General features: G+C 43.3%; 1 protein-coding gene across 1 annotated transcript; it reads right to left on the bottom strand.

Moving 5' to 3' along the window:
* Nucleotides 1-1,192: 1,192 nt before the first annotated feature.
* On the bottom strand, nt 1,193-18,300 carry LOC306789826 (uncharacterized protein; the record flags this gene model as incomplete). Its single annotated transcript, XM_079285893.1, has 20 exons — nt 1,193-1,271; nt 1,415-1,634; nt 1,726-1,986; nt 2,115-2,375; nt 2,487-2,747; nt 3,698-3,958; nt 4,636-4,896; nt 5,502-5,771; nt 11,417-11,446; nt 11,556-11,819; nt 12,020-12,274; nt 12,700-12,957; nt 13,564-13,821; nt 14,722-14,976; nt 15,116-15,367; nt 15,443-15,700; nt 16,239-16,499; nt 17,226-17,483; nt 17,723-17,741; nt 18,244-18,300. 20 exons carry the CDS (start codon nt 18,298-18,300, stop codon nt 1,193-1,195), a joined length of 4,299 nt encoding a protein of 1,432 aa, XP_079142019.1.
* Between the last annotated feature and the right edge of the window lie 897 nt (nt 18,301-19,197).

Below are 19,197 nucleotides of genomic sequence, written 5' to 3' on the forward strand. Positions count from 1 at the left end.
ACAAAGTTCATGAAAATCATCATCCTTGCGTCGTCTTTATTACCGGCCTGAACAGTCCGTGGGAGACTATATGGTCCACTGCAGCTGCCAGAGGAAGCTTTGACAGAGACATTATAACTCAGTCCACACTGAAGACCACTCAGCCTACAGCTGGCACTGCTAGTGTGGCACGTGACCGAACTGATGTTTCCAGCCAGCGGCATGGCGGCGACACTGTAGTTGAGGGGCACAGCAGAAGTGTTCCAGCTGGCCGTCGCGTCATTGGTTCCACATATCAGCTCCGTCCCGAAGTCCTCTGGAGCGCACGGTACTAACAGAGACAGAACGCAATGTGAATTAGTCACATTATACCTTGTTTGTGTATTCCATACAAAACAAAACGATAAGTTGTGGTTTTATGTGGAAGACTATTTCTTGGCAGCTTGCAGTGGCTTTCTGGAGTCAAGTGAGCTAAAGCATGTTTTAGTTCCTCCATTTATTGCAAGAACAAGGAAGGGAGATGAATAACCATAATTATCCCCCAAAATGTCAAACTATTCCTTTAATACATTGTGTTACAGCTGGCAGCTGGCAGCTCCACTCATCAAGCTCACTCTTATAAGCTTGAATTTCCCTCTTCTTTATCTACTGTCTTGGCTAAAGAGCAGACCTCTCTCTCAGTACCTTTGTCTTGTCTGAAGGGGGCACTGAAGTTGCTGACACAAGTGCCGTCAGTGGCAGTCACAACAATGTCGTACGCTTGGCCACAGACCAGGTTACTCAGCGTGCAGTTGGGGCTGAAGCTGCTGCAGGTGAGGGTCTCTCCGTTGCTGGTGGCGTTCACTGAATAGTTCACTGCATTTGCACTGGGGGACCAGTACACCTGCGCGGTGGCAGCCCTACACATCAGCTGGCTGGATACATTAGAGGGAGAACAAGGCTCTGGAGAGGGAAACAAATCAAACCGTATTCATAAGTCTTTATGAATGACATGTTCGTTTAAGTCTCGCTGGCGGTCAGTGTCGTGTTACCTGTGTTGAAAGACACAGTGTCACTCAGTGGACTTGTACAGTTGTCATCAGCTCCTGACACACCAATGGTGTAAACATCTCCACACTGGAGTCCAGGGAGGCTGCAGGAAGTTGTGTTGGTCATGCACTCTGACCTGTGACCTCCCCCACTCTCAGCGACAGCAGTGTAGTATTTGGCGCTGTCACTGGCCACCCATGACACAGGAACAGGATTCGGAGCACATGCGTGCACGGCCGTGACGTTGGTGGGAGGACACGGCACTGGAGGGAAATAAAGATGCAGGAGAAATTTTGAGACTGCCCTCAAGGAAAGTCCCGTTGCTGAGTCTACAACCTTACAGAAGATAAATCGGCCTTTCTCACATGTTTTCACTGCGCTCGCTGTGCTGGGCAGACTGAAGCACGTCCCGGTGACAGAGAAGACGGTCACCTCGTAGGTGCTTCCACACAACAACCCGCCCATGGTGCACTGTGTCTCTGTGGAGTTACAGTACAGAGTCTGACCCATTCCTCTAGATATGAATGTCGTGAAGTTCTCTGCAGGAACTGAGATGTTCCAGGTGACCGTCAGCTCGCCGGTGACGCAGGCCACGCTGGCCCTCACATCCTCAGGACCGCACGGCACTAAAAGGAGAGGCGACCAGACGTCATAAGTTATTTGTAATATTCATTACTCTTCCAGACAGAAACAGTTCGACCCCTCTTACTTTCCTACCTGAGTTCAGGTTGATGGGCGTGGAGGTGGACGGACAGTATCCATCATTGTAGGTGACAGTGACGGTGTATCTCTTTCCACAGGGCAGAGAGGTGATTTTGCAGTTGTTGACCGTGTTGCTGGTACAGTTGAGCCGAGCGCCGCTCTGATCCTCCATGGTTGCTGTGTAGAGGCCTGTGCGCCCATCGTTCTGCCAGACTATTAGAGCGTGATTGGCGTCACAATCTCTGAATGCCTCAACGATGGTTGGAGGACAAGGAGCTGATGGACAGGCAGAGGATTTAGTCGATTAGATGCGCAGTGCATCCGATTTTGGAACATTTTTGAACATATGTTTGTAAAAACGAGACGGAGATGAAGAACCAGAGCAATCCAACCGTCTGACCTACCTGTCATAAAGCTGACCTCCTCGCTGGCGCTGCTGTTGCACTCTAGATTGGTGCCGATGACGCTGGCAGTGTAATTCTCTCCGCATCTCAGGCCTTCGATCAAGCAGTTGTTGCCCATTGAATTGCAGCTGTGCAAATTCCCATTTTGGTCCTCAGCGATGGCGATGTAGACTATAGCACCGATGCTCACCGTCCAGTTGACTAGAACAGAGTCTTGGCTGCAGTCCACTGATGCGGCGAAGTTGCTAGGGCCACAGGGAACTGGAGAGACGGGAAAGTTTGTGTTTAAGTCAAATACCTCATTAATAAAGTCAGAATACCAGAACATCGATGAGATCAGTAAGTGTATAACAGAGTCCCCCCAATACATACCAGTCTGAGCAATATCTCCCAGCACCCTGTTAGTGGAGCAGTTGTCATTGGAGGCGGTGATCCACACACTGAGGTGTTCACCACACGGCACCCCGGTCACCGCGCAGCTGTTGGAGGAGGAGGTGCAGTTGAAGGTTTCTGCAGTGTTCCCCTGCGCCTCCACCGTGTAGGAAAGAGCTCCAGCAGCAGAATCCCAGGTGGTGAGTAAAATGTCGGAGTGACAACCAGCTCCGGTCTTTACGGTTGTTGGTAGACATGGAGCTGGAGGAAAGGAGGGACATAAATAAAGACTTACTCTCTTCTTTTGCCTTCCTACAAGATGCCACATTGATTCCGTGTGAATGTTAAAAACTAAAGTGCTATGTGAGAACGAGCGTGCCACTACTGTAGTAAATGATTGGCCTCATTATATTCAGTTATTAGTGATGATACATTTTATTAATATATTTAAAATAGCACAGTGATTATGCAGATCAAGGTTAATAATTGTATGTCATCAATAATAGGTTAAATTCAAGTCAGTCAAAGATCAAACATTTTGTGTACAGCAGTACTACCTGTTCCACAAAACTTTTACTAAATTTGATTATATTATTGTTTTAATGCTAAATAAATTCCCAAAACAGCTGGGCACTGTAGTTTATGGCAAACGTTTTTTTACACTGGAAGAAAAGTGCATTAGTTGGGGACTATTTTCAGCTGTGGAGTAATACACACTGCTCTATTAAATCTAGCAGGCAGGGCATGTATGTGGGACTAAAATAAACTACAGTGCCCATGTTCATCATAATAAAGGAGCATGTCACTGCATGGTGTGGCTCATTCATTTATTTTTAATATTTTTTGGATAATAATGAATGAATGAATGAATTTTATTTATATAGCGCTTTTCACAGACAGTGGTATCACAAAGTGCTTAACAGAGCAGACATTTAAAAGCATAAAAACACAATGTGACCCAAGGGTCAATAAATTATCTACACAGAGAAAAATTTAAAAATGTAAAATAATAAAAATAAAATAAAAATGTAAAACATATTTTAAGAGCAGGTCTAGGACATGGGTTTACTTTTACACAAACGAATGAAGAGTCTTCATGGGATTTGTTGACAATAAGACAAATATTTAATACGACCAAAATTATGAGAATTTAAGAAAATAACAAAGACATTATTTTTGCCGTCTATGTAAACAAATCAAGTCCTACTCACAGGTCCGGACAAACTCAGGTTGGCTGACTTCGGTGTTACAATCATCGCTGACGCCGTACACGGTGTACGTGTAGTACTGACCACAGCCCGAATTAGTGAAGTAACACGTGTTGTCTGTCGTCCTGCACTCGGTCACCTCGCCAGTTTTGTCCACAGACGTCGCCACGTAGTAGAGGGTGTTGTTGGTGGGCTGCCAGTTATAGACGATCACGTTGCTGGAGCAACTGTGAATGGTGTGAGGATTAGCCGGAGCACAGGGGACTGGGGGAACGGAATTAGACATTAGAACACAATGAATATGGAGGACATAAAAGGGTGGAATACATTTAAAATCTTGCTGAATTAGGGGAAAAGAAGAACGGTTATGCGGAAAACAGCAGAGTTTATATTGGTCAGTGAATTTACAGCAGACTCACATACAATTCACCTTCTGTTGTTTGAAAGCCCTCAAAAAGATCCTGAGATTTGACTCCAGTCTTTCGTAATAAACCTCTTTGCACTCACCACTTCATTGGAGTAAATAGGTGTGAGTGCTGCTGACTGTGTGTGTGCTGGACATTAGATCATTTCCCTGGGGGTCTGTGTGTATGTGTGTCTCCTCCACCTTTTCACTTTCCAGACTGATGCTATAGCTGAGCTTTGAGATCACTCCCTGACTTCAATAGGCTGTTTAGAGCTTTAGACTGACTGGTGTTGGATGTCAGGTCTTGGTGGCTAATGAGAGGATGTGTTTCACCGCTCAGCATGAGAAAAGACCAGAGGACACCACCATGGGAGGAACCTAAACAGCTTCCCACAGGACAGACTTATGGGGAAGGTTTGTGATAAAGAGCTTTCCAGAAGTGTGCGTACAGACAGACACATACAGACAGGTGGTGATGTCTGGGGAGAGGTGGAGACAGTGACAATGTTTCCTCATGAGCAGGAGCTCCGCTCACCTGTCTCGAACAAGGAGGTGGTGTTGGAATTGCTCTCACAGTTGTCAGCGATGGCTACCACACGGACCACGTACATCTCACCACATTTGAGCATGGTGATCTGGCAGCCGGTGGAGGCCGATGTACAGTTAATGGACGCGCCGGCGCTGTCGACGGCCGTGGCCCTGTACAAGTTGGCCCCGATTACCAGATCCCAAGTTACTGTCACCATGCCGCTGGAGCAGCTGTAGTCCACAGAGATGGTCGTCACTGGGTTAATGGCTGAAGAAAGATGAGACAGATGTTCACAATCCTTCTCCCGCTTAATCCTCATGTTCTGTTTGGCTCCTGGAGGCCCTGGGCCCTTTTTTAGCAGCTCGAAAATATACTTTAAATTGTTTTATCAGCTTGATACTTCATTCATTTTCCAAATTTTATGGGAATTTCTTTTGAAATGTTGCAGAAGTCAGCAACAGAAAATGCTGCATCAAAGACCTCAGCTGTTAAATATGGTTGAATACAGCAGCTTTTTGTATTCTTTGTGTGTTTTAGGCGACACAAATTCCAAATAAGTTTATTTGAATTTTGGTTTTTCACAGGAGGTCTAACTAGGACTCAGACCCTTCTGGCATCTCATTGACCCAAACATAAGTAGCATCACTGTGTGATTGACTTTAGGCCAACATAATTATTATGTATTTGTTCATGCATAGCCCATAGAACTGTGTATTAACAATACGTTATGGCCATTTACATATGTTGTCACCTTCATCAAATGTCGGGGGGTCTGTGGGACCCCAAACATCGAGGAAGTAACGTCAATATCAACTCAACACACAAAGTGAGTGTATCTATACTCAGATGAATTATACTGTTAAAATACTCACTAGAGGTAGTGTATGTAACATCAGTGGCCTCCCCGGGAATTAAGAAGACATTGACGGATGACACTCCCACTGTGTAGCTGGAGCAGGGCTCCAGATCACTGATGTCCACGGATGTGGTTGAGGAGGTTCTGATGACCGGAGCATTGCTGGGGTTGTCGTTGTCGCTCACGACCACTTGATAACGCAGGACTTTACTGACAGGGTTCCACGTCACTCGGGCTGTGCCCTTTCCCGTCGATACCAGAGTCACACCGGTTGGTGGCTGCACCACTTCCAAGAAAAATACAGGTGTTAATCGAATGTATTTGCAAATCCCCATTAATGTTTTCACATGTCCTTAAAGGATTGGCTCGCACAAAACTTGCTGTTGAGTAGTTTTTCTGAGTATCAATCTTCTAACTCTGCATTACATGAATCAGCAAAACCAGCATCTCATGTGCACTTACGCATCGTGATTGTCCTCGTGCGGCTTCTGGCACCTCTTCCAGCAATGTTTGATGAGTAAACGTGACAGTTGTACGTTCCAGCAGGAGTTAGGCCGTCCACTTGTCCACCCAGAGTCGTGAAGGTCTGGTTGTAGCGTTTTACAGGAGAACTAAACAACTCCTCCACAAACAATATATAGCTGTCCGCTCCTGACACGTAGGACCACTCAAACCTTATAGATGTACTGGAAATAGCTTCGGAAAAGGTGATCTGAGATATGGCGGGCACTGTGGGAATGTAAGATAAAGGATTCAACATTGTTCAACAGAGGGATTCTTCTGTTTATTTAACTGGCAACTTTTAAAAAATTGTGTCATTACCTGTTGTGGCTATTTCAACATCTGTGCACACGATATTGGGAAAATCAAAGACCTTCAGTGTGACTTGATAGACACTTCCGGGTCTTAACCCATGAATCAGCCTCTGTGTGCCGGGTGCTGTCTGCGTCACCATCACGGGGGCGACATTGGTGCTGGAGTTCACAACTCTGACGTCCAGTAAGTAAACAGAAGCTCCAGCGTAGCTGTTCCATCTCACGTTCAGTGTTGATGCAGAAGGAGACGTCACTGACACAATATCACATCCTGAAAGAAGAGAAAGGAAGAATTTTTCCTGTTTGGGAATATCATTTTAGTACCTTTTGAGATTAAAATGGTAAAATAAATATTAATATTGAGGATTTTGTCAGATTTTTACTTTTAGTTTGTATTGGGTTTTTAATTACAAGAGGAAACATGCCAGACTTATATGGAATATGCAATTCTGAGCACACCCTAGAGCATTTTTTAATAATTTGTCATCATGTTATTAATTAAAAATGATGATATTTAGGCCCTCTAGTGGTCGCCAGCAGCTACTATCAATTTGAATTGTTCAAATCTTCAATCCATCTAATCCACCTCAAGCCTTCAGTGTGTCTGTATTTTGAAGGGGAAGCGATCAAGACCAATGAGTTCCTCCTACTGTCTGATCAAGATGCACGTCACCTGGCGGGCCAGAAGAATCTTTCTTTGCTATTTCTTTAATTTCTCAGTTTTCTTCAGTTATTTTACAATAGGGTCCATATCCTTCGTGAATAATGGTGCATTTTAATTTTTGATTAAATTCTGAGACGGTTTTGATCAAAACCCCCATTTCTTGGTGCATATTTTTAGGCCACAGTTAAGAAAATACAATATCCAATAAAGACAAGTAAATATGAACCATATAGATATAAAGATTCACTGTGCTAATGTTTATGCATCAAGCCATATCAGTGATGGACAAAAAACTAATTGTCAGCGTCTAGAAATCAGTGTCAGTGTCTCCTGTCACATGTAGCAGCAGCAGAACACTCACCTGATGCCAAAACATGTTGAGTCTAAAAAAGACAAAATATATTGATGCAAATTACAAAATATAATAAACAATTCATCAAATGAGAAACTGAATTTAAAAAAAAAGTTATATTACCTGTATGACAGACAAAAGGATGACTGATGAATATAGCATCCACATCTTATCCATTGTAATTGTCAGGGTCTCAGTGCGTTACATCCATATGTCGGTTCTTCACACTGAGGCTCAACTGAAGTCTTTACTGGCTGAGTGCTGTAGATCAACTTAATGGCAGCCAATCAGGACGTCCTAAATGAGGTCAGGTAGAACCTGTTGCCTCTCGGTCATCATGAGAAAGAAATAAAGTACGATTCCTGTTATAGGCGGAGGAGGGGGCACTTCCAATCCCCCACCCCTTTACAGTAAAACTGCCCTTCTTCCATGTTCCCGGAATATTTCATTCCTGTAACTAGATCAACTTGTAACACTTGATATAATAATTCATTTTTCTCTAAATCTCTATATTTCTTTAATAAAGCTGATTTCCCAGTATATGTAACAGGATTTGCCTGCTGTAAAATGATATAATCTCCTTTGTACGACATACTGAGTGACTGAAAAGAGGAACCAAGTCCCCCTCCTGCATCCTTCCTGGATTGATGTCATTTTTCTTGGGAATGTTCTGTCATTATGCATTATTGCACAACAGGTGACATTTATAACTAATTATGTTTTGCTGAAATTAACAATATATAAATATATATATATATATAAAAAGAATCACAGACTCAGAAAATCCCTTGTAAAATCACTAAGAAGAATCATAAAAGATCAGTAATAAAACAAGTCCACCTCTGGGATTTACGGCCACCCTGCTGGTTTTAGTGGGAAATATACTGAATGCTAGAATAAAATAAAAGGTTTGGTCGATAAGTCCACAGCTATTCGTTAAACAATACAGATCTAGATGTATATCATTTTAACAATGTTTGGAATATACTATAAGTATATTTAGTTATTTAATCGCGATTTGATGATTACATGACTCAACTAAACAATTTACATTTGGTCACATGTGGAACATAACAGAACCATACTTCTGAAAGTCAGGGTTGCCAGGTCTGTGTGACAAAACCAGCGGCCAATAAAACCAGCCCAAAGAAATGAACAGCCAACTACCAGAATTCAAAATATGCTCCTGCCATGCGCTGCTTTTAAATTCCAATTGTATTCATTGGCAAATATATTGTAATATCCAAAAGTAACACCACAAATGTATTACAAGTATTAAAAGCAGTTTAACTAAAGATATCTTTAAAAAAATCTTAAAATCCAGCATATTATCTTAAATAAGATACAGCTCTGGGAACGTGTTGACCCATTAATTGACAACTTTGTGTTTTTGCTTTCTCTTCCTTCTCACTCTTCCTTCCTGTCTGGTCAACGTCAATGTGCTGTTTTTACTTTGTATGCATCTACGGTCTTAAATTCTGTTTTCTTTTGTATTTCTTCCCGTATTTTGTCGCCGTGGGACATGTCCAGTGACCATGTGCGTAGGCTACAGGCTGATCTGGAGTCAGTTTATGAGAACATTTTTTTGGGGGGGCATATTATTCATGTAATTTGCATGCAAAATAGGTCTACCCAACCAGCAGACAAAAAAAATCAACCCACGGCAACGTCTCAAAAGTAGCCTGTGGGAAAAATGCAGACCTGGCAACACTGCTGAAGGTGCAAATGTTCGAGGTCCAAACTGACAGGTTACTGCGACGCCGTTAGGAGCAGATGACAAAGCTTTTCTACTCCCAAAAGTTAAATTCTGCTCTGCCACGTTCTTCAGAGAGTGAACCTATTTTATTTTATTTTATTATAGTTTTTTTTATGTTTTAACTATGCTTTTTACTATGTTTTTACTATGTACTGGCTCTGTGGCACTCTGAGATTTAAAAAAAAAAATGAAAAGTGCGTTACAAATAAAATACGTTATTATTATTATTATTAAAAGCACATCTGTCAAAGAAGAAAGGTTGGACACATTCTGTTCATTTCTATGTTTGTATTATAGTGTGCAACTGAACTTTAAGACTGTGAATGTGATTTAAGCAAACAAATCACTCACTGATATGTTGTAGAAGTCAACAATTAGCAGCCTGTTAAGATTGTCTCGTTTGCATATAGAGTGGTCATTGTCATCATTACTAGCCTGATCCTCCACCCTGGAATAAGCTGTATGTGCAATAAGCTCAAGCAGAGTCCCGTGGGTCAGCTATACAACCTTTAACGTCAGTGAAAGTCATAACAAGTCTGTTGAATCAGTACGAACTACTTCAGGAAGTTTCTCTGATGGTTTTGTTTGTGGATTCTTTTTTTTTGGGACTGAATGTAGCTCATGTGTCCAACCACCTGATACTCTACTCCTTAAAGAAAAAACACACACACAAGATGATTGACAGCACACGTTGTTGTAATGCAAAAAGCGAAGTGCTTTATTATTGTCGTCTGTCAGCAGCGAGAAAACAAACCCAATGATGGCGGAGGTAACACTGAATCCATCTCCAGCAATCTGATCAGACGTATCATCCACAGGACGTGCCATGCACGACTTCAGGCTAAAGAGACGAACACCTGCTGCCTCACTTTCAACCGACCCTCTTCTTTCGCCATGTCGTACGGCCGCCGTGTGGAGGTCTTCTACTTGAGGAGTCCTAAGATCTTATTTTGAATTGATTTGGTCTTTGAATGACTTTTTGCCAAGATACCTTCACTGTAAACTTTCTATTTCTGCTTCTTTTTAATTTTTACTAGATGTCATTACATGTTACATCATTATGAAAAGGGCAACTGCATTGATTAAACATGAAGCACAGCAGAGCAGAAGATAAAATAACATGCAGCCTGTTATAATAAGTAGCAATATGGAGAATATTTTTCAAAAACATTGGCTACATGCCCACAGTTATATAGTTGAAAGCCCTCTTCTATAAATTGTATTGTAGTAGCTCAGTGTTTCATTTCTGTTTCTCATATTTATTCAGCAGAAACAGTCAGACTCTATACAGCTTTACTTGCAAACAGCAGTAACAACGAAACAGGTATTCCTAAACGAGGCTGAGATTAATTTTGGGTACGTTGGGTCTTTACAGTTGTCGTTGGTCTCCCGTCCATGTGGAGGGAGGGGGGGTGGGGGGTTCGCTGTAGGGTGAGAAAGATGAGAGAGAGAGAGAGAGAGAGAGAGAGAGAGGGGTTATCAACCTGGATTTGCTGGCAAAAATACAAATATATCATCATAGCTGCAGTACTGATTCATCACACTCAATGAGAAAGAATTCTTCGTGGAATTGTATCTGCAAAAAGCAGAATACAGTCTTGTCATACTGAGTCAGGGGGCTATTGAATATACATCGTCTTATCTGTCATCGCAGACACAATAAGATGCCCGTGTCACGTTCCCGCAGCAGCTCTCCATCTTCATTCACCTGAGTCATGTTCGTGTCATTCTTCTTCCCATGCTTTACAGACACACACGTATCCCAGAGGTACATCAGCCTCACCTGTGCTTGTCTTTCTGCTGTATGCACTACTCAAACACGCCTATTGTTGTACCAGAGTTCTATAGACACAGTCAATTTATGGACGCTTGTGATGCTGTCACAAGATACCCCTCAAGCTCAAGAAGCGGCAACAATGGAAGCATCCTGTAAAAGCAGCGTTCATCAATTTCTTTCACATCTGTAATGTGAAGGAAAGCACGTTGTTTGTCTCATGTTGTCATGCAAGTCCAAGTGGGCTGAAGACCGCGCCTTCTTATCTGGTAGGAGTTGAGTACCAATAAACTTACCGCAGTTAATCCACAGTTTATCTTCTGCCAGAGATCACTGAAGAAGGAGAGAGATGAGGTTTTCAGTGCAGTAGCAGTTTTCAAACAACTTCTTAATTAGAGTTTAAAAGAACAGTTTTGGTGAATGCACTTATTCAACTTCTTGCCGGGCGTTACATGAGAAGATCCGTACCACTTTCTAGACTAGGTGTTAACAATCTTCTCATCAAACCCTCTGCAAGATGCGAATAAGTGTATTAAGCAACGTGAAGTTTTCAGTTTAGAGGATACTTACCTATACCAGCATTACTTCCTGGGCAGAGAACTGAGAATACAACAAAGATGAACACATTAATGCAGCTCGTTACCACAAAACCACACACAGATTATCAAAACGAATGCTGCACACTCTAAACATCCCCTCCATGACTCACCTGAGTATATCCTGGGTTGACAGAAGTTGACTTTGACCCCGTTCTGTCCCACTGGTGCCACCACTACTGTGTACACGTCCCCACACGTCGCCTCCTGGATGTCACAGTATTTGCTGCCGGCGGCTGCGATGCACGTGTAGTTGGCTGCCGTCCCGTTCAGCTCGACTGTGTGGGTCTGCGTCAGAGCGCCCATGGAGCGCCAGTACACCCTGAGGGAGTTGTCGGCCCTGCGAGAGAGCTTGACGCTCGTTGGACAACAGGCACCTACAAGAATGAGTTTTGAGAAGTGGTGATGTTCATGTCAAGGACATGTGACGTGGCTTCGGATGTTTTTACTCGAAACTTTAGTACTACTGACAATTTGCACATGTCCAACTTTAACATTCACCCCTCACCTCACACTCTCAAACAGGTGCACATTTCTGTGTGTGTGCGTGTGTGTGTGTGTGTGCATTTGCCCTCACTTGATGAGAATCCACGATATTTGCACTCTGACTTGTGTCCTGTGCTGCTGATGGCCTCCAGGTTGACGCTGTAGTTGGTGCCGCAGGTGATGCATCCCATCAGGCAGTGGTTGTCCAGGGTGTGGCACTTAGCGTGTCCGTGTGAGGACGTCAGGGTGGTGATGTAGGAGCGAGCTCCGCTGCCAGGTGACCAGGTCACGTTGGTCATGGCCTGGGTCACCTGGTTCACATTCACATACGTGGGGCAGCAAGGACCTTGGGGAGTGAATCACAGAACAATAATCGACATGTGAGTGAATGGAGTGATATTATAATATTTTTGACTGATGCTTCATGATACTTTATCATCCATTCATTCATACAAGATACAAATGTTTGAAATGACCTTATTTAAGCTCATATTCTTATTATGAGAAGTCTATTATTACGGCTGCCAAATTCATGTTGTCATATTTTTTGCTGGTGTAGTGTTTTGTGTTATTTGTAGGATAACTATAACGGACAAAAAATGGTTCAGCTGGGATAGTAAAAAACGGATAAACATTAAATTCAAAAAGTTGTACAGCCGATTTGACTTTGTCACATGGCCCTGTGAGACAAACTTGTGGTTTTGGGCTGCATAAATAAAGTAGATTTGACTTGACATTCAGATCTAGCAATAACCAATCCTACTATCGTACCCGTTCCCAAGCTTTTACTGAATCCAGGTAGACTTCTCCCCACAGTTGTGATGGCCACTGCCATGACCTCATAGGTTGAACCGCAGGGCAGCTGTGTGAGCTGACAGGAGTTGTTTCTTGAGTGGCAGGTGTGGGTGTCGTAGTGTCCGACAGCTGTGATGATGTAATTTGTGTCGGGGTTGTTGGGGGTAGTGAAGAGGACTGTGAATGTGGAGTTGTTGGTCTGCGTCAAATTCAGGATCTCTGGAGCGCACGGAGCTGTTTTCATACCAAAAACACACACGTTAATACCGCAGAGTGAGAAATGACTTTAAATGGGAAATAGCATGATTCACTTTCTTGCCAAGAGTTACATGAGAAGATTGATACCACTCTCATGTCTGTCAGTAGAAATATGAAGCTACCATCATCAGCTGGTTAGCTTAGCTTTATTTAGCACAATGACTTGAAACGGAGGGAAACACATACCAACACCTCTCAAGCACACTGATGCACACATATCAGATTTTTTTTTCTTCTTTTAAAAGCAACACATAGGTGCTGGTAGACTTGGACAGAGGCACGCTAGCTGTTTCCACCTGTTTCCAGTTTGTGTGCTAAGCTACGCTCAGCTAATCAGGCTGCTGGATGCAGCTTCATATGTATTGTGTCGACATGAAAGGTGTATCAATCCTCTCATCTAATCCTTGACAAGAAAGCAACATTTTCCAAAACATTGAAATAGCAGTATGTTTTATGTCTCAGCTGTTTTAGGTTCAGCAGCCTATCTCAATGAATTCCCCGCCTTCCCTTTCTGGTGTGTACGTGGGTAAGTAAGTGTGTATGTATGGGGTGAGCTGTCACTCTAAATAGCCCCATTAATACCTGTCTCGTGTGTGCGCGGTGCGCATGTGCGGTTGCATCCTCGTAACTCGCTGCAAGGTGTGACGGTCACAGAATAAGCTGTGTTGCACCTCAAATCTGACAGCGCGCACACCGGTGCTGTGTCGTTACAGTGGATGACATCATTAGTCTGTGCCGCAGTCGTCTCGTAGAGCTCGGCCCCTTTGACCGGCGGCCACATGACCTCCAGCGTCTCTGTAGAAACCAGCTTTATCATAACATCCTGTGGGCAACAAGGAACTGTGGTAGAGGCAGGGAAGAGAAATGCCAAAGCAGGTGAGACTATTATTCAACACTGTGCAAAAGACCATACTGATGATTTGACAATTATTTTCCACCTTCCAGGCAGCCATTGTTTTCACCTCATGTCAACTTGCATGTACTTAAAACTTCATCATCACACTGCTTTTTCTTTTCTTTTTTTATGCATCTTGTTGGGTACAGTTATGGGCTTCTCACATCAGAAAAAGGTGCAGGTGTAACTACTAACATGGGCTCTGCTCCATGTGATGTCCCATGCCTAGTGTGCTTCAAGGGAAAAACTTTGTACGACCTTTACTTCTTGAAGAAAACATTATTTTTCTTGCACGCCTCCATGCCGCGAACAAATAATCAAAATAGGAAGAGCAAAGTTGTAAGTGTATATCAAGTAGAAGTATTCCTTTAATGCTGGGGACGTGATATTATGATAGAAGGGCCACACCTAAATGGAATGCAGCCATAGTATGATTTACATCTGCTCATTCCCATCATAGAATAGGGATATTCTTTTCTAACAATGCCATGGTGGAGAATTCAGGGAATCTCCATAATTTGAGATTTTAGAGTTAACTGCCAAGAAGCCTTGCAGTCATGAGCTATGATGATGATGATGATGATGATGATGATGTGAGAAGATCAAATCCAGAAGCCAAACCAAAACGGATGACATGGATTTAGGCATTCCTTATATTAAGGGGGTGCTGTTGAGCAGCCACAGGTTACATTTTTGACCTGAAAGTTGCTGACAATAAATAAGGCAATGGCGTACTTTGGAAGATTGTTGGTTGTGAAAAGTACAAAACCACTAGTATGGTCCTTGACTTGATATCAAAAGCATGTATTTGTGGTGGTACTACATGTGGGTGCTTCTGGTCCTACTGGTGGTGTAGTTGCGGACTTGTGCGTAAGGGCTGGAGCCAGCCTGGTTGTAGGGGAAGACGGTGGTGAGGTAGGTGTAGCCACACATGCAGGAAAATGGGCATGTGGTTCCAGTGGTGTTACATGACTTCTCGGTCCCGTCGTCCCTCTTTATGAAAGCCACGTAGCGCTCCACCAGTGGCACGGCATCCCACACCACCGAGCAGTTGCCTGCTACAGGCTCCTCCACCCAGATGTTCTCCAGAGGACACGGATCTGTCAAGTGAAACAGGTAGATTTAAAAATTATCCAAAAATGTCTAATTTAAAGATGGAGGATTTTGTGTCTGATATACCAAATGCATACAAATATGTTGTATTGTATGTGCCTATGGTTGCATGTGTGATATACCCACATGTAATGTAGTCTGTTGGTTGCGAGGGGTCGCTGGGGCCAGCACTGTTGTTGGCTACGACGGCTACTGAGTGGTTCTGGCCACACTCCACAGGTATAATATAACAACTATTATCTATTGAAGTACAGTTTTGGCCATTAGTGGTCGTGGCCATGTAGTTCTCTGCTCCCTCCACTAACAGCCAGTACACAGCGAGCCCAAGAGACCGACCCACAGTCACTTGGACGTAGGTCACATCTGGGCTTAGAGGACCTGTAAGGGAAAAGTGTAAGTGAGTTGAAGTAACACCACCTGCCACATTCATCTTCTCCGTCTTATCACGCTTACGTGTGATCTGGCAGACAGTGAGGTCGTCTCCAGCTCGACCCACAGAGTCCCGGGCCGTGCCCTTGATGCAGTAGGTGGTCCCTGCTTCGAGGTCATCAAAGCTCACCATGGTGTCAGTGGTGTTCAGTTTTACGCGGGAGCTGGAGCCCTCCTGGATGATGCAGAGCATGTAGAGGACGGCGTTCTTCACCGGGGCCCAACTCACGAGGATGGTGCCATTGTCAGGAGATGTGGTGTTCAACTTGGGCGCCATTACCACTACAGACAGGTTCAGGTAGATGGAAATGAGAAACAAAAATGAAATAACAAACACAGAGTTCTTACTTCTACTCTCCCGATAATTTGGGTGCGATCATGTTACAGTTCTCTTTATGGGAAGGGAGACGACCTCGTTCTCATGGTTTCACTTTTCATATTATGAGAACAGTATATTGCAAAAGCACGGATACGGTTTCCACCCTCCTGCGTTGGCTATAAAGAGTAGAGACTCTGTGACAATGGGCTGTGAAATGACACGCTGTTCTGGCCGGCGGAGTGAGATAACAAACTATTGTCCTTCAGGAACAACAGAAAGGCTGCGTTTCACCCTTCATACTGATACTGGTTACCATCTTTACTGAACTGCTTCTAATGTGTAGTGTCTGCACATGTGAAAGTGGGCGAAAAACGTCATCTAGTCAGTGAAAATCACAACGTGTTAAATTATCAGTTTTTCAATCTTCTATCACTCTTCGAAATGCCCGAGCCACAGGATGAAGTGTCTTTAAGGACTCTGTAGGAGACAGTTCGTCCGTACCTGTCCTGGCCTCGATGGGGTACGAGGGCTGGCTCCTCCCCCCAGAGTTGACGGACATGACGCTCAGCTTGTAGTCGGTGTAGGGCTGGAGCTGCACCACGGTGCCTGGGGAGCTGCTCACCATGGTCTCAGAGAAGAAATCGCCCGTCTCAGACTCTGCCCTAAGGGTGTAGCTGGTTGCCCCTGAAACCTCCGTGAACTCCACGGTGATGCTGTCGCTGTGTTTTGAGTAGGCCTGTTCAATGCTGGGGATTTCAGGAGCTGGAGAACAAATGACAGAAGTGGTTTTTAAAGGAAGTTCATTTATGATAACAATACTTTTTTTTTTATACATAAGCTGTATTATAAATGCAGTGGTGGAATGTAACTAAGAGCATTCACTTTATTACTATAATTAAATAACATTTTGAAGTATTTGTACTTTTCTTGAGGTCCTGCCCCTACTTCACAATTCTACTCCACCACATTTAAGAAAGATGGTGTAGTGTTTACTGCACCGAATTTATTTGAAAGCTATGGCCACCATTTTAGATTTTATATGCAAAACATGAGAAGACTTTATAAATTAGGGCTGCAACCAAAACGCTTAATTGCTAATTAGCCTTCTAAGAGTAGGGAAAAATGTCAAAGCCATTCCCAAAGCCGACAGTCCAAAATTCAAAGATATTCAGTTATAATGACAGTAATATAAATAGCAGTAGTAGTATGAATAGTTTTCTCACAAACAACTACTCGTGAGAAACCTATTGATAATCCTTACAACTGAAACTCTAAAACAATGATGCAAGAGGTATATGGAGATGCTGCTTCCATGCATCACCAATAATAATCCAATTACTTTGTCGTATTATTTGACTCAAGCAAAGAATCGAAGGACTTCTTCCTCAGCTGTAGAAACGTACGATTCATGAAGTCTGTCTTCATGGACAGTAACGCATCTGAATCACCACCAGGACTCGTTCTCCTCTCCTTGCTCTTGTGACTGACCTGTTGTGTCCTCTGTCTCTGCACTGCTGAGGACATTGAGAGCATTGTCCGTGGCTTCTAGCTGCACGGTGTACACCGTGTTCGGGGACAGGGAGATGATTGAGCCCATCACGGAGTTGCCACTGAACTGAGCGAAGACGGATCCTCCTGGGGAGTTCTTGGGTGTTGCTGTGATCTTGTAGGAGCTGGCACCCGTGTAGCTGCTCCACTGCACCGTTATACTCTTAGATGTGGCCGCAAACACCGACAGAGTGATGCCTGGGGGAGTGTTGGGATACGTTCAAACATTGTGGGTAGAAAAACTGCCAGTTGCTCCTGAAATATGCATATTTGGGTTGTTTCAGAAAATGTGCCGAAGTTGATTTTATATTGATAGAACCTGAATCTTTTTTCGGGGAACTTTTCAAGGCAATTTGCATTTAAAATAATGGATAATGTTTGTTATTCGAGTGTAGGATCATCATGAAGTAAGGCAAATGTAAAAGAAGACCATTTACCATTTTGAGCAGCACAGATCTGAAAATGAAAAAAATAACCATGGCAGGTTAATGAATGAAACAAGGAAATGAAAATGATATACGACAGGACACACAGTATTGTCAAGACAAGGACATCATTCCAAGGGTAGCAGGCTAGTGGTATTTCACATCATATCCTGAGGCTAATTATGCCTCTGGATTTAATGCCTGTATCATATTCTCGGCGCATGAGAGGCAGCTGGCTGCACATTACCTTCACTCAACACAGATTTCAGAGCTGGTCAGCGCAGGTATTTCTTTCAGGTCGGAATGAATTTGTCTATTGAGCTGAGGTTGGGCATGCCACACGCACTTGTTGAAAGCACCGACACTCAAAAGAGCCTGTGTTCATATGTTTCAAACGTCCACTATTATTTATCTGGATGCAGAAAGTAAACACTGTGTCAAAGATAGGAGTACCTACACTGAGGACGTTACAATTGTTATTTGTTAAATTATTTTAGAAAAGCAGTGTACAACATGAGAAAATGATCTCTTACCTCTGTGAAGGTGAGTAAAAGCAAAAGTTTCAGCATTTTAAGCTCTGTTGCTCCCATGCCCTCAGCGTTTTATTTATTTTTGCGCTGAGCCACTGCCTTGAGGCGAGATGTGTGATGCTGTTTCTCAAAATGACTTCAGGGAAGCAGCTCAGGCTTAAATTTGACTTTTTTTTTTTGTTTCCTCTCCCTCCCTCTCTCAGATGAAACGACATTGTTTCAGCAAATACCAAAGAGCCCAAAGGCTGTAACTCCTCCCCCCCCCCACTGGGGTGTTTGGGTGTCCTATCGGAGTGAGAGGAGAAGGTTCATCTTTTCAAGATGAGGATGTAGATATGAGGATGTAGATAAAAAATAATCAACTGTGTTGCAAACTTTTTGTCTTTACGACCATGTCACAAATGCGGCAAATTGATTGCTTTCTTGTCATCTTGACATATTTAGCACCCACAGAAGAACCCCCCCCCCTAACATGCTTCACTGCACCTTGTTTAATAAAAGATCATTTGATACAGAGTGATGACCTATTTCTGTGTCTGAAAGGAAATTATACGGCCTGATTCACTTTGAATCAAAACAAAATTTGATCTCTACTGGTTTCCATGTCATTGATATCTTGTGACAGAAGAGAAGTTCTGAGAAGTTAATCATTGTGTTCTCAGTTTGTCGACACAAATCTATCAACGACACTTTGTGTACTGTGAATGTACATATGAAGTGTTGGTTGGGTGTTAATAAAGTGTACTATGCTGTACTTTACTGTACTCTATGCTGTACAGTTCTGTGTGCGTTAAGGTGACAAAAGGCGAGGCGAGGTTGTTGTAATCGCTGTTCTTTTCGCCAGTGGCCTAGTATCAGCATCAGGTGTGCATTATGAAGATGTGCTGGGACGATCCCACAGGACCAGATTAACTCTTTTGTGCATAAAGGCCAATAGGAGAACAAAAAGTAACAGCG

Source organism: Melanostigma gelatinosum (assembly GCF_949748355.1).
Source record: "Melanostigma gelatinosum genome assembly, chromosome: 15".
NCBI classification, from domain to species: domain Eukaryota; kingdom Metazoa; phylum Chordata; class Actinopteri; order Perciformes; family Zoarcidae; genus Melanostigma; species Melanostigma gelatinosum.